This window comes from Sinohyriopsis cumingii, chromosome 12, assembly GCF_028554795.1.
Source record: "Sinohyriopsis cumingii isolate HCF-2022 chromosome 12, ASM2855479v2, whole genome shotgun sequence".
Classification (NCBI taxonomy): Eukaryota; Metazoa; Mollusca; class Bivalvia; order Unionida; family Unionidae; genus Sinohyriopsis; species Sinohyriopsis cumingii.
In genome coordinates this window covers 35,532,139-35,546,077 of record NC_142972.1, presented here as the reverse complement: position 1 = coordinate 35,546,077, position 13,939 = coordinate 35,532,139, and the positions used below count along the sequence as shown (strand labels likewise).

The following is a 13,939-nucleotide window of genomic DNA, read 5'->3' as shown; positions in this document are numbered from 1 at the left end:
GGTGATGTCTGTCGTCATGAGGTAGAAACAATTTTTTTAAATAGAAGCATGCAATATTTTCTATTAAATTGTAAACATATATACATACAAACATACATACATACATACATACATACATACATACATACATACATACATACATACATAGCTGGTTGACACTTCTGGGAAAGCTCATAATTCTACAAGTTTTCAAGATCCGGTCATTATAGATATAAATATTTTATTAAATTTCAACAATACAGAAAAGTAGAAACCGTACCTATATACCGCATTTAAAACAAAGCTCATGTCGACAATTCAAACAGGCATATTTACATGACAACGCGAAAGCTCACAATAATAAACAACATCGGAAACCTATCCAAGATTTATGAGGCTGGGACCGTAAATTTCAAAAGCTTAGCGCGAATTGGACCTATTTTACCGGAACATGTTATTGATCTGTCGTAGTTTTATTTATAATGATGAATAATTGATGATACTTATTTTCACAAGAACAAACATTCGCCAAATATATAGTTCCGTTCTAGCGATTGTGTTTGACGGATAGTTTTTAATAAGTAATGAAGGAAAATGGTTTCCAAGAAAACCAAATACACTAATGTAATACGCTGTTATGCGTCGCTGCCCAGCAAAATACAACATGGAGGATGGCATATCGTCTTTTACACAGCAAAGTGTAGAACGAAAAATCAGCTCAACACTTGTAATGAATCTGACTTATGATCTTGGGGCTGATATCGCCTATTCATTAAACGTTGCAACTATTTGCAGACAGTTTCGTCTGTAAACATCGATGTATATTTTATAAACTTAACGGTATTTCTCACGGCTGTTGAGCTACCATCGGTCGAAGGGTTCTTTCAGCGATACGTGCATAATATTTCCGGATCAAATTCTATATTTAACGATTCACGTGGAATAGAAAAAAACTCTGTCCTGTGGCCATTTTGAATTTCGCGCTAGATATGACTATTACCAAATACTGGTAATTGTCTTAACTGTATGCATGTGGGTTCCGGAAAGATTTGCATGCGGCGAAATTCCACATTTAAAAAAATAAACACAAAAAACAGGTGACGTCAGACCAACAAATCGACCATCAGTATCAAATGATGGGGGGGGGGGGGTTGATTTATCGAACTAAGCAAAGTACAGAAAACTCATTCTGTATCAAGACGAGTTTGAGTTCACTCTGGGTGTATTATAACTGGATCGTGTATTATAAATACGAGTCTTCATTGTGGAAGAAAATGTTTCTTCTAGTTCCTTCAAACCGAAAGGGTCTTTTCAAAAAGATGTTTGGGGAAAATTTATTTTTTTAAAATGTTCATGATATACCAAATATTCTTTTAGACTAATTAATGGGAGATAGACACGCGTACAGATTTGTTAACAAATTAAATTTTCTGTCCTGTGTTACGTTATATGGGTACCCCTCTATAGTTTCGAATTTTGCAAGGGTTAGAATTTTAAAGAGAAAGAATTTCCCCGGCTTTCCTCACTCGTTATGTTGGCTATTTAAAACAGACCTTGTATATATTAGGTATTTTTCAAAGAACCTTTAGTTCCCTTTACTTCTGGTGTATGATTGATGGGCGTAATATGGGTTATAGAGTTTACAGCTTGACCTGACTCCAGATGTGAATCTTTCAAAAACTGCTAGCTCCGCTTGGTCATTTTCACTTCCTGGACTTCAGAGGTAAATTGTATATAAAAAAGAGCCGATAAATTTCTTTTACATTTTATATATGTAGTAATTCATCCATTGCACTTTAAGAAGCTGCCATTATCTATTTGGGCAAAATTCATTTTCCCTATTTTAATAGGTGATGAAGATAGTGTACTTTAGACTAATTCAGGCTGATTTTGTTTGCATAAGGGAGCAGTCATTTCAGTTAGCAGTGTGCTTAGATCATTACAATTTCCATAAGTACAATATCCAAACAAATTTCAGCCACATTACATCAAAGTAGCATAGAGGTATGCCAACATTCTCTCCACAGTGCATGTTTCAAATACAACCAACTTCACCTTACATACGTCACTTTCTCAAAACTACATAACTGGTGAGCGCCCCTTTGGTTATCTATTGTCGTTTTTCAAGCTTCCTGAATAAATATAGTCCATACAGCGAAATCAGCCCACTACACTACTAAGATCATGGAAAGTTCCAGCTGCAAAGAGCTCTTCGAGATTACTAACAAACTAATGCCAAGGAACAAATCTACACCACTTCCAACTACCTTCTTTCCAGTATACCTTCCGGACATGTTTGCAAATTTCTTCCGTAACAAAGTACAAATCATTAGAAATAAGCTTGACACCACAATTTCAATTGACTCGTCGTCACCATACAGTATGGATACAGAATTTGAGCGGTAAAGGTTAGCAGCATTTTAACCTGTCTCTATGGATTTCGTACGTACGATCCTGATGAAGAGGGCACCAAAGTCATGTGAACTTGATCCAATTCCATCATCACTGCTGCTTGAGTGCTTATATCCAGTATTGCCTTCGCTAACTGATGTTATTAATACCTCTCTCTCATCCGGGGAATTCCCATCATTTTTCAAAACTGCCATTGTAAAGCCTCTGCTGAAGAAAACAACACTAGACCATAACGATTTAAAGAATTACCGCCTAATATCCCATTCATATAAAAAATCTTAGAAAAGGTTGTTCTATCCCAGTTTGTATCTCATCTGAATTCAACTAGTCTTTATAGCAATGTACAATCTGCATATCGCCCTTGCCACAGTACTGAAACTACTCTTCGAAAAGTAGTTAATAACATTATCTCTGCTTTGCATAGCGGAAAGATTACAGTCTTCACCCTCCTTGATTTGTCTGCAGCATTTGATACAATAGACCATGCTATATTACTTCACCGTCTAAAGGATGTATTTGGCATTCATGATACAGCCTTACTGTGGTTCATGTCCTACTTGGTCAACAGGACACCAATTGTGTCTGCAAATGGAATACACTCCAGCCCAGTTGATCTATGTTGTGGTGTTCCACGGGGGTGTGTTCTTGGGCCTGTTCTCTTCATGCTGTACACTCAGCCACTCTCAAGTATCATAGATCATCATCCAGTGTCTCACCAATTGTACGCTGATGACACCAAAATATACAAATCTAGCCACCCAACTGACGTTGATGCTACCATCCAAGGTGTAGAGAGGTGCATTTCTGATGTGAAATCATGGATGACATGTAACAAGCTGCAGATGAATGATGATAAAACTGAGGCCATTCTGATTACAACAAAAAGACTTTCTCATTCACATCCTTTACCTCACACAATAAATATCAACAACACCAACATTAAATTCACACAATCAGTACGAAACCTATGTGTTACTCTGGACAGTACTCTCACATTGCACTAACATGTCATGAACATATGCAAGGCTTCATATCTTGAGCTGAGACGCATCAGCTCCATTCGCAAATATCTTTCAGTTGATGCCACTAAAACACTTGTGTGTTCATTAGAACTTTCAAGACAGGACTATTGTAACTCAGTTCTGTCTGGTTCATCTCAATATCTACTCCAGAAACTTAAAAAAGTTCAAAACACAGCTGCTCGGATAATACTTAGAGTACCACGATCAGAGCACACCTCCCCGCTGCTCTGTACCCTACACTGGCTATCCATTCGATCCAGAATCAAACACAAAATTTGTTCTCTGTGCTACGTTTCAATGATGGACTCCATTCCAACATACCTATCCGACCTCAGCCATGTGTACACACCAGCAAGATACTTACGCTCCTCTTCTGACAATCCTGTACTCATTATTCCCACTATGAAAACAAAGTCATATGGACAGCGTTCTTTTGCATACCAGGGCCCAGCAACGTGGAGTGAATTGCCCACTGAACTTAGACACAAAGACACAGTGATCCCATTCAAGAGTGCTCTCAAAACTCACTTATTTCGACTGCAAGAACAAACTTAAAGACCTAATAATGTTTCCTACCTTAATATTTTCAGCATGTTTTTATGTTTTCTAATTTCATGGTGTTTGTTTTTGTAATCATATCATTATATGTTTTTTATTTTATAGGTGTTGTCTGATGTTGTAAAACGCTTAGAGCTTCTAAAGATTAGGCGCTATACTAAGTCATTATTATTATTATTATTATTATTATTATTAATATTATTATTATTATTGTTATTGTTATTATTATTATTAAAAGTAGGATATGTACATAACATTACATGTCATTTTACTCAGTATAAGTTTTTAATTTATAGTAATGTAAACATGTGTTATACTGTCAATACATATATAATTGTTGCTTTGCAAGAGATGTTAAAATGGTGACAAAGCATGGTTCCTAATAGAGTATACCCATTTATATTGCATGTCATAATATAGTATCGGTATGCATATATCATACTACAGTACTGGCATGCATAAATCATACTACAATATCGGTATGCATGTATCATACTACAATATCGGTATGCATGTATCATACTACAATATCGGTATGCATGTATCATACTACAATATCGGTATGCATATATCATACTACAATATCGGTATGCATGTATCATACTACAATATCGGTATGCATGTATCATACTACAATATCGGTATGCATATATCATACTACAATATCGGTATGCATGTATCATACTACAATATCGGTATGCATGTATCATACTACAATATCGGTATGCATGTATCATACTACAATATCGGTATGCATGTATCATACTACAATATCGGTATGCATGTATCATACTACAATATCGGTATGCATGTATCATACTACAATATCGGTATGCATGTATGATACTACAATGTCGGTATGCATGTATCATACTACAATATCGGTATGCATGTATGATACTACAATGTCGGTATGCATGTATCATACTACAATATCGGTATGCATGTATGATACTACAATATCGGTATGCATGTATGATACTACAATATCGGTATGCATGTATGATACTACAATATCGGTATGCATGTATGATACTACAATATCGGTATGCATGTATGATACTACAATATCGGTATGCATGTATGATACTACAATATCGGTATGCATGTATGATACTACAATATCGGTATGCATGTATGATACTACAATATCGGTATGCATGTATGATACTACAATATCGGTATGCATATATCATACTACAATATCGGTATGCATGTATCATACTACAATATCGGTATGCATGTATCATACTACAATATCGGTATGCATGTATCATACTACAATATCGGTATGCATATATCATACTACAATATCGGTATGCATATATCAGAAAAGAAGAAGCAGAATATAGGTATGGCCATCTTTATTCACTCTTCTAAGAAAGAGTAACTGAAGTAGATTACACACTTGTGCTAAATGGTTGCATTGGAACGTGATATGTACAGAAAAGGTTCTTGCAACACTTATTTTACGAGTATTTGCTATTTTTATGAAAAATGATATTAACATGTTTTGCTTTTCTATGCAAAATATAATACATTTCATTTTCGATGGTTTTTTTCTTCTGTTTTTAAGTATTGCAGCTTAAATATCACAAGACTAATATGTATGTCTAAAGAAATCAGTTTGATGTCTCGTAGTCAACTTTCCGTGTATTTTTCTCCACGATTAGTTTTCCAATGACTAGCGGATGAAGAGTTCAAGTTTCTCCAGTTTTACGTCTGACAGCAGGAACGTGATTATGCCATATAATGGAACGCGGTTACGTATGATAGCGGAACGTGGTCACGCCTGATAAGGGAATACGGTTTGACATTTATCTTTATGTTTAGTTTCCAAATCCAAAAACATGATTATATGGCATATATTATAGGCTAGTTATTTGTCCACTTTTATTCCTTGAAGTCTTTTGCCATCAGCCAAGCGTTTCGTTCAACAGCTGCAATTGAAAATAATAAAAGCATCTTTTAATGTGTACATAAGTGTGAAAAATAAAGACTTACCGGCGACAATATTTTCATATTTGTTTTTCCATTCCGATATTTTAACATGTGAAAATTATATCCTTATAGTTTCAACTCGTCACGTACATACATACATAGGTGAATATATAAGAGTTTGCATCATGCCATGCCACACTTAATTATGTTGTCCACAAAAGTTGTACAAGCAGTATCAAAAACGAGTAGTTTGTGAGCTAGAACAGATAAATAAAAACTGCCTTACATTTCTGACCTGGCATTTAATCTTTGATAAAGAAATTTGAAAAGTGTCGATTTAAAAGTTAAAAGAGGGTGGGTGTGGTTAGCCGACATTTGCTGACTACAGCATCATCCTTCCGGTGGTCGTGGGAAAGCAGATAACTCAACAGCCATCTTTGAGATTTCCGTACTTTTTTTACCCACAGTGCATCACGCAGTTGTGAAACTACCAACCAAACGTTCTACTGATAATACACAGTGACAGTTGAAATGTGAAATTGCTTACAATGTTGGCATACCACTATAGTACTTTATGTATTTGGCTGATATATTGTACGTTTGGAAATTGTACATGATCTAAGCAAACAGATGACTAATACTGCTGCTCCCGTGTGCTCGAAAAACATGAATTAGTCCAATGTACACTAATTTTAGCAGGTATTAAATTAGGAAAACAAATTCTGCCAGAGTAGACACTACCAGCTTCTGAAAGTGGAATTAATGATATACAAAATACATCAAAAGTATTTTTTTAAAGCATTGACTCGTTTCTTTTCTTACAATTTACCTTTGAAGTCAAAATTACCAAGCGGAGCTAGCAGTCTTCTTTATATGTGCATCTAAGTAAGGTTACGCTATAACCCAAAATCACACATGGCAATCATACACCAGAATAAAGGAAATCGACAGTTCTTTTAACAATACCTGTTAATGTTATGTATGAAAATAAGCTAATTATGCTTATTTTTGTTCTTGCATACACATTATGCCTTGTGCCAGTATTATAGACGCAATGGCCTTAATTATAGAAAAATCAAAAGTCTTAGAACACAGGAATGAGGTCAGCTTAAATTCAAAACTGTTGCATTAAGTGAACGAAAAATACAGTGAAAATATTTTATTTCATTCATTTGTAATAAAATCAAGGAAAAAATGGTGATAAAACAGAATCGCTTTCTTCCAGATGCTAGTGTTAGAAGAATAAGCAAATATTTTACCGAGTCACACAAGAGACTTAAAAAATGGTACTAACAACTGCCTCGCTTGGCGTTCAGCATTAAGAGGTTAGTGTTAGGACTGGTCGGCCTGGTGAAGGGATAATGCGGCATGATGCCCCAGTGCTAGACATCACTATAAACTGCCACTCTGCAGACATCGTATGACTGAAAAATTGTTAAAGCTAAGTTAAAAATCAAAATCACATCACATCACACAAATATTTTACCCGTTGACCTTTGACCTTCATAAACCGGATCTGTTCCATCCCTTTTCAAACTGTACTATTTATTAGTGGCATCTCAGGAATAACTTTGAAAAGCTTTAAGGTCATGTCTTTCACCATAACAATGGTTGCTATGTTGAGAAATTAAAATGTGCGTTTATAAAATAGCTCACATTTCATCATGTGGGTGATGTTGCTGGCCTTATCTGGCACTTTCTGCTAATAAATGCTGCTCAGTGTGGAAAAATATGAGAATTATTGCAAAGGACTGTTTTGATGCTTGCTACTTAGATGTTTCAGCTATACAACCATAATTAAGTCATGCAGTTATAATACTAATTAGGTCTATATGGGGAAAGTATACAGATATTATGTACGTCTGGGAAAGTGACATATATAAGGTAAAGTTATTTGCATTTGCAACATAAACAGTGGATAGAATATTAGCATACCTCTTTGTTATTTTCATGTACTATGGCTGAAATATCTTTGGATACTGTACTTGTGGAAACTGTATGATCTAGGCACACAACGAACCAAAATAACTCTCCCGTCTGTTTTGGCAGGTTTTACAATACGGAAAACGAACTTTGCCAGACTAGATAATACCAGCTTCTGAAAGCGCAATAAATGAATTGCAAATGCTATAAAAAGTAAAAATAAAGTTATCGGCTCTTTTTTCACAATTTACCTTTGAAGTAGGTAGCAGTTGTTTGATAGATGTACATCTAAAGTAAGACCAAGCTGTATACTCCATGAGACAAATCATACCCATCATTCATACACCAAAATAAAGGGAATTAAAAGTTCTTTTAGCAATACCTAAGATATACGGGGTCTTGTTTAAATAGCCAGGACAACAAGTGAGGAAAACCTATGAAATTCTTTTCCTTTAAAAATGTAACCCTTGTGCACAAAACAAAACTAAGGATCGCCACCTATGTAAATGATGTTGCTGTTGTACGAATTGCGTCACTGACTAACCGGCCTGGAGACATAGATTTTGCTGTTTGTCGGCAGATGATACTGGCTTGCCAATTTAGGTTGTGTAGCAGCGAATAACGAGAATTCATTTCACGACGGTCTTACAGAGCCACCAGGGAGATCGGTTGAACGAAATAATGCATTGGGTGACGAATGTGTTACAATTCCTGTGGTCTCAAGACCGTAAATAACTATTAGCCTAAATCTTCGAACGAAGTACAACAATTTCAATCTTTGTATCCATAATGCCATGCGTCAACATGACGCTACCAACCACTCACTGCAGTTCTGAGATGGGGGTGGGGAGGGTCAAAACTAGCTATTATAGAATGACGTCATCTTTGTTTGACTGACGTCACTGATTAACCACTAGGATGAAATAGATATACCAGTTGCCGGCATATAATGCTGGATAAACAGTTTTGGCCGGGTACGAGCGAAGAAAATACGGATTCATACCTTAATCCAAGTGCCTTTCAAGCCATGGAACCATTTGGGATCATCCGTCCACCCCTCGTATGGTTTGCTAAGTACACTTTCCTTATTAAGTTCACACTCGAAAGTTTCCAAGTTGTAGTTAAAAGACTTGCAATTGCGTCGTAAGACACATTCCTGCCCGCATTGCCCCAAACCAATAGAGGATATATTCAAGTACTGGTAACCGTCCTTACGCATACCTGGAAAATCTCCTCTTCTTTTTAGTTCTTTATAAGAAATTTCAAGTCTCCTTTCTTCTAATGTAGAGCATATTCCAATGAAACAGATTGAAAACACTTTTAAAATGTGAAGTTTCATTTTAAATGTCATAATTTTCACAGTTAGTATTTACCAGGAATTTTATTTCATGATGTCGCCACTAAGTTCTAATGGAAGTGACTGAGGTAACTGATTGTATTCCATTGTAGTACATGAATAGAAGAAAGCCAAGCGTATGAGAGGCATTCAGCGCATGTCGAGCTGATATTAAAAATTCAGAGTTGCCGCTAGTATCTCGTTGCAGAAAGTTATTCATCCACACATTATTTATTACAATACGGATGATGCTTAAATTGTTGCGTGAAGCTGAGAGAGAGAGAGAGAGAGAGAGAGAGAGAGAGAGAGCATCAGTGTCTCTGTGTAAGAGTTCGCAAATTAAGAAAGCTGTAATTTTTATGTGTAATACACGTATTTAATGAAGAATTGGCTGAACAAGATACGTTCCTTCCGAAAATCACATCCTGTCACATACATAAATACATTTATTCCACACAGAACCACAGTTCTCGTCTCAAGAAACATCTGAGAAACGAGATATTTTAATAACTGTACTATAAATCCATTATACCTATGAATGATACTCCACAATGTTGAAATACTCCGTATTGCATAATGCTCACGGTTCATCATCTGGCTTGAGGAATGATACTCACCAATGTTGAAATATTCCGTATTGCATAATGTTCACGATTCATTATCTGGCTTGAAGAATGATACTCCACAATGTTGAAATACTCGGTATTGCATAATGTTCACGGTTCATCATCTGGCTTGAAGAATGATACTCCACAATGTTGAAATACTCCGTATTGCATAATGTTCACGGTTCATCATCTGGCTTGAAGAATGATACTCCACAATGTTGAAATACTCCGTATTGCATAATGTTCACTGTTCATCATATGACTTGAAGAATGATACTCCACAATATTGAAATACTCCGTATAGCATAATGTTCACGGTTCATCATCTGGCTTGAAGAATGATACTCCACAATGTTGAAATACTCCGTATTGCATAACGTTCACGGTTCATCATTTGGCTTGAAGAAGTCTCGGAGCGTTGTCTGTTGTTACTTACATCTTTCTTTAACAAATGTGGCTTGTTTTAATGATTCCATTTCTTTTGCCGCAACCAAATAAAGTTCATCCTTAGCAATCGCGAAGATTTTAATCTATGTAAACAATTTAAAACTTCAGGGTATGCCACTGAGTGAATCTAACTTTTATAATTCTGCCTTGTATGTCTCCGTCTGCAAAGTAGCAAAAGCGATGCCACATGACTGGTTAAAAAAGCCTTGATATTTGTTTATAAAAAATCAAGCAAACAGTGTTCTACTGATCGTGTCTAAAAATGAATAGCAACAATCACAATTAGATACTAGGCCGATAAACATAGTCTTTCTTAAATGACTTAACTACATGCATTTAATAATTCGCCTTAACCTTACGTGCCGTTGGGACATTTTCCGGGTCTTTGACAGATCAGCCCACTGCAGTACTTGCTAATAGTAATGACTTTGTTCCAGCGTGTATCAAGAATGCAGCAGTTAAAACTTATTTCCAAATTTAAACTTATGGAAGGTAGATAAAATTGAAATTTGGGAACATAATTTGTTTTGGTATTCAGAGTTGAACGGTGGTTTCGGTTTATTGGGGGGAAGATGGTGTCTTTAAAGATGGACAAATTCGTGACTAAAGTCGTATATAGTCTTGATGGAATTCAGATATAGTGAGGTTTTAATTTTGAGAAGTTTCACTGTATCATTCGACATAAAACACGAAGCAACAAACACACACGTCAGATACAGCTAATGTTTTGCAACTTGTGGTACATAGCTCAGTTGTCAAAATATATTCCCATTCGTTTCAAACAGGCTGTGAGAAAATATTTAATGATTATAACTTCGGCTTTGAGAAAATATTTAATGATTTTAACTTATGAATTTCGACCCGTGTGTAAACCCTCCAGACTTATATATGTCCATCATTTGAATCGGAGAGAGATAATACAAATCGCATGTCTCATAACAATCCTTCCAAGGATCCACCAATGGGTCGATTGTGTCGGGAATTGGTTAAGATAACCGTAAAAAAAGGTTGACAAGGAACAGTGAATAACTATTTTTTAAATATCGTAAGCACTTTCAACTCCTGTTGGGTCTGTTTCGAAGGCAGTTACAAAACAACAAAACAGAAGCAATCACGACAAAAAGAAACCAGAGAACAAAACACCCGAACTTACAAAAAATTTACGTTATTTTAGAGTTCTTGTTCTTGGTAATTTGTCGATATCGTGCCTTACTGGTTTGAGTTTAGATGTCAAATTAGGAAAGTGAAAGTCTTCTTACATCGCCTAAATCAACGTTTTTCTTGGCTGACATTCTTTTGAATCAATCAGATGAATTTGAGGATATATTTATTGCAAACAAAAAATATATCTGAATTGATATATTTATCATGGAGTCACAAATGCAGTAGAATGATCAATTGAAAGATCAATATAATGGAGCTGCCTAATATATACAAAACTGATCAAATACAGATCGCCAATTTAAGTGTCTTATGTTAATGATATAAACATACACACCTTGCGTAGCTTGAAAAACCAACTTTGTTTAAACAGCATTAATTCAACAATGCCGTTTGCCAAATACGATAATACTATTAAGTTGAAACACTTATCGAGCTTTAACTACTTACAAGCTATACAGAATTTAGCCACTTAGCCTACTTTCTACAATATACAAGCCTATCTACTCAGTCTGACTGTTCCATTGTAAATTGATACTGTTTTTATACACCTGTATACTATATTTATTCAGTATGTTATCGGATCACGGCAGATGTAGATAGATTATAACAGTCTATAGCTGGTGAAGACATGAAAACAGAAAAGAGACTCACTAGATAGTTGCAATTAAAATATGTGTCACGTAAATCGGCGATTAAAACAAGTTCAACCTCAAATACATCTTGGCTGAACAATACCAGACGTGGTGTAAGTTATTATAGTGTAATAACTAAACATTTGGATATCCTTTCATTCCATTCTGAGTTTTTAATATAATGGTAAGTCTCTCTCTCTCTCTCTCTCTCTCTCTCTCTCTCTCTTTCTCTCCCTCTCTCTCTCTCTCACTCTCTCTCTCTGAATTTTTAAAATATATCTTCATCGAAATAATGACATTTTTTTAAAGGCATTATTACATTAAATTTATAATAATATCATCAAAACACTCAGCATTCATGCTGTTTTGATGACATTGTAATAAATTTGGAGTACGCGCATTTGGTTACAGCGACCCGTTTTAAGGAATTCTTAGATTTTTGTGATTACTTGTCTACATATTGGAATTCGGTGCAATATAAATATTCCTTTGCCCGAAATAATTAGCCAATTAGTTGGAGCAAACGTCACCGAGTAAAGTGTTAGTGAGTTTCCATGATACCATGGTTTACTGGTAGTGAATTCAGGTCCAAACCGAATGAGTTTCCATGGAAATAATAAAGCTCCTACTAAAATCTAGTGGTGTACATTGGTAGTGTGACTGCAGTGGCAGTATTTATGGTAGGAAATCGGTAAATTGCGCTAAGAAACGAATAAGAAGGGACTCGGCAGATACCGTTTATGAGCCATGGTGGCAAATGTGGTGCAGTTGTACTGGCGCAATGTGCCTGAAAAAATGAATTGACTGGCCTAAGGTGGCGTAGTTAAAATAATTCCTTGTGTTAAGGGTTAGTTGTATAGTTTCTATGGCGTAAACTGCTGGCGGTACGGAAACCTAACAAAGAGAAACCATGCAGATGTGTGGTTGATAGATATTTGACAAGATGTGAAATCTGTGATCTTGCATTGATTATAGTAAACTTTCGGCATATAACGGACACATCAGGCTTTCTAATTTACAACTGAAGTTGTATGGAAGTCTTTGGAAATTTGGGGTAAACTTATGACTTCTAGCGGGAATCGCGCCAGGGTGTGACACCGCTCGGATAAGTAAAGACACCCGGCTTGTAAAAATATTAACACATTTTTCTGACCTTTCACCTCTAGTGGAAAAGGTCAAAGTGATTGAAGATGACATCCTGATCAACAATTTGGGAACATTTATATTTTCGTATATACACCTATATTTTTATATATCCTTCGATTTATCGTTTGCTCGGTTTTATTTTCGTACAGATTTTTAAGAAACCTTCAAGGTGCTTGAATTTTAAGATTCAAGATACAAGATGGCCGCTATCGCTTAACCGGCTTGAAGCAGCTGTTCCGTTTTTTAGTGCCGTTTTCATGATATTTGTGCTTGTTGCCTGTTTTCATCTTCGTTATTGTGTTCATTATGTATTGGCTGTTAAATTCGTATGTGTTTCTTCATCTCCTTGTTTTGGAAACGAGAACAATTCGACTTTTTCTCAGCTGTCTTGCTCCACTGTTTTTGAACAAGCCACCATCACGTGATACTCGCCAGTCAACCCGTTTATGCTCAGATGGACCCTCATTAATTGCTTTAAATGATCACTCCTTGGCTCTCCACGCTACATTGTGCTCTAGACTAAACGAACTGGGACTACATTCATCATTACCTAAATGTAAACAGAAGCGAAAAAAGAAACGTTGTTTCAAAGCTGGCCGGCGTAGAACAGGAAGAAGAATCCCAGTTACCTCCCTTATTTCGGCTCAACAATTTAAAAAAATTTCGACCGTTAATTTAGATAACCTAATTCAAATCCCTATTCATTCGTCAACCTTTGTTTCAACTATCCAAGAAATACCTCTACGCATTGCATTATTCAATGCCCAGTCA

At 35.9% G+C, this 13,939-nt stretch overlaps 2 protein-coding genes across 2 annotated transcripts in view; one reads left to right on the top strand and one right to left on the bottom strand.

Annotated features, from left to right (window-relative positions):
• Positions 1–5,318: 5,318 nt before the first annotated feature.
• Positions 5,319–9,286, bottom strand: LOC149786249 (uncharacterized). The gene is made up of 2 exons (XM_089976626.1): positions 8,839–9,286; positions 5,319–5,911 (listed from the first exon to the last, which is right to left on the bottom strand). The coding sequence occupies exons 1-2, from the start codon at positions 9,184–9,186 to the stop codon at positions 5,888–5,890; spliced, it is 372 nt and encodes a 123-aa protein (XP_089832752.1). The 5' UTR covers positions 9,187–9,286; the 3' UTR covers positions 5,319–5,887.
• The window catches only part of LOC149786248 (uncharacterized), a 25,123-nt gene continuing 19,944 nt past the window's right edge, over positions 8,761–13,939 (top strand). The window contains exon 1 of the mRNA XM_089976630.1: positions 8,761–8,895. The gene's annotated coding sequence lies outside the window, so the exon portion shown is untranslated. The remainder of the gene's footprint in view (positions 8,896–13,939) is intronic.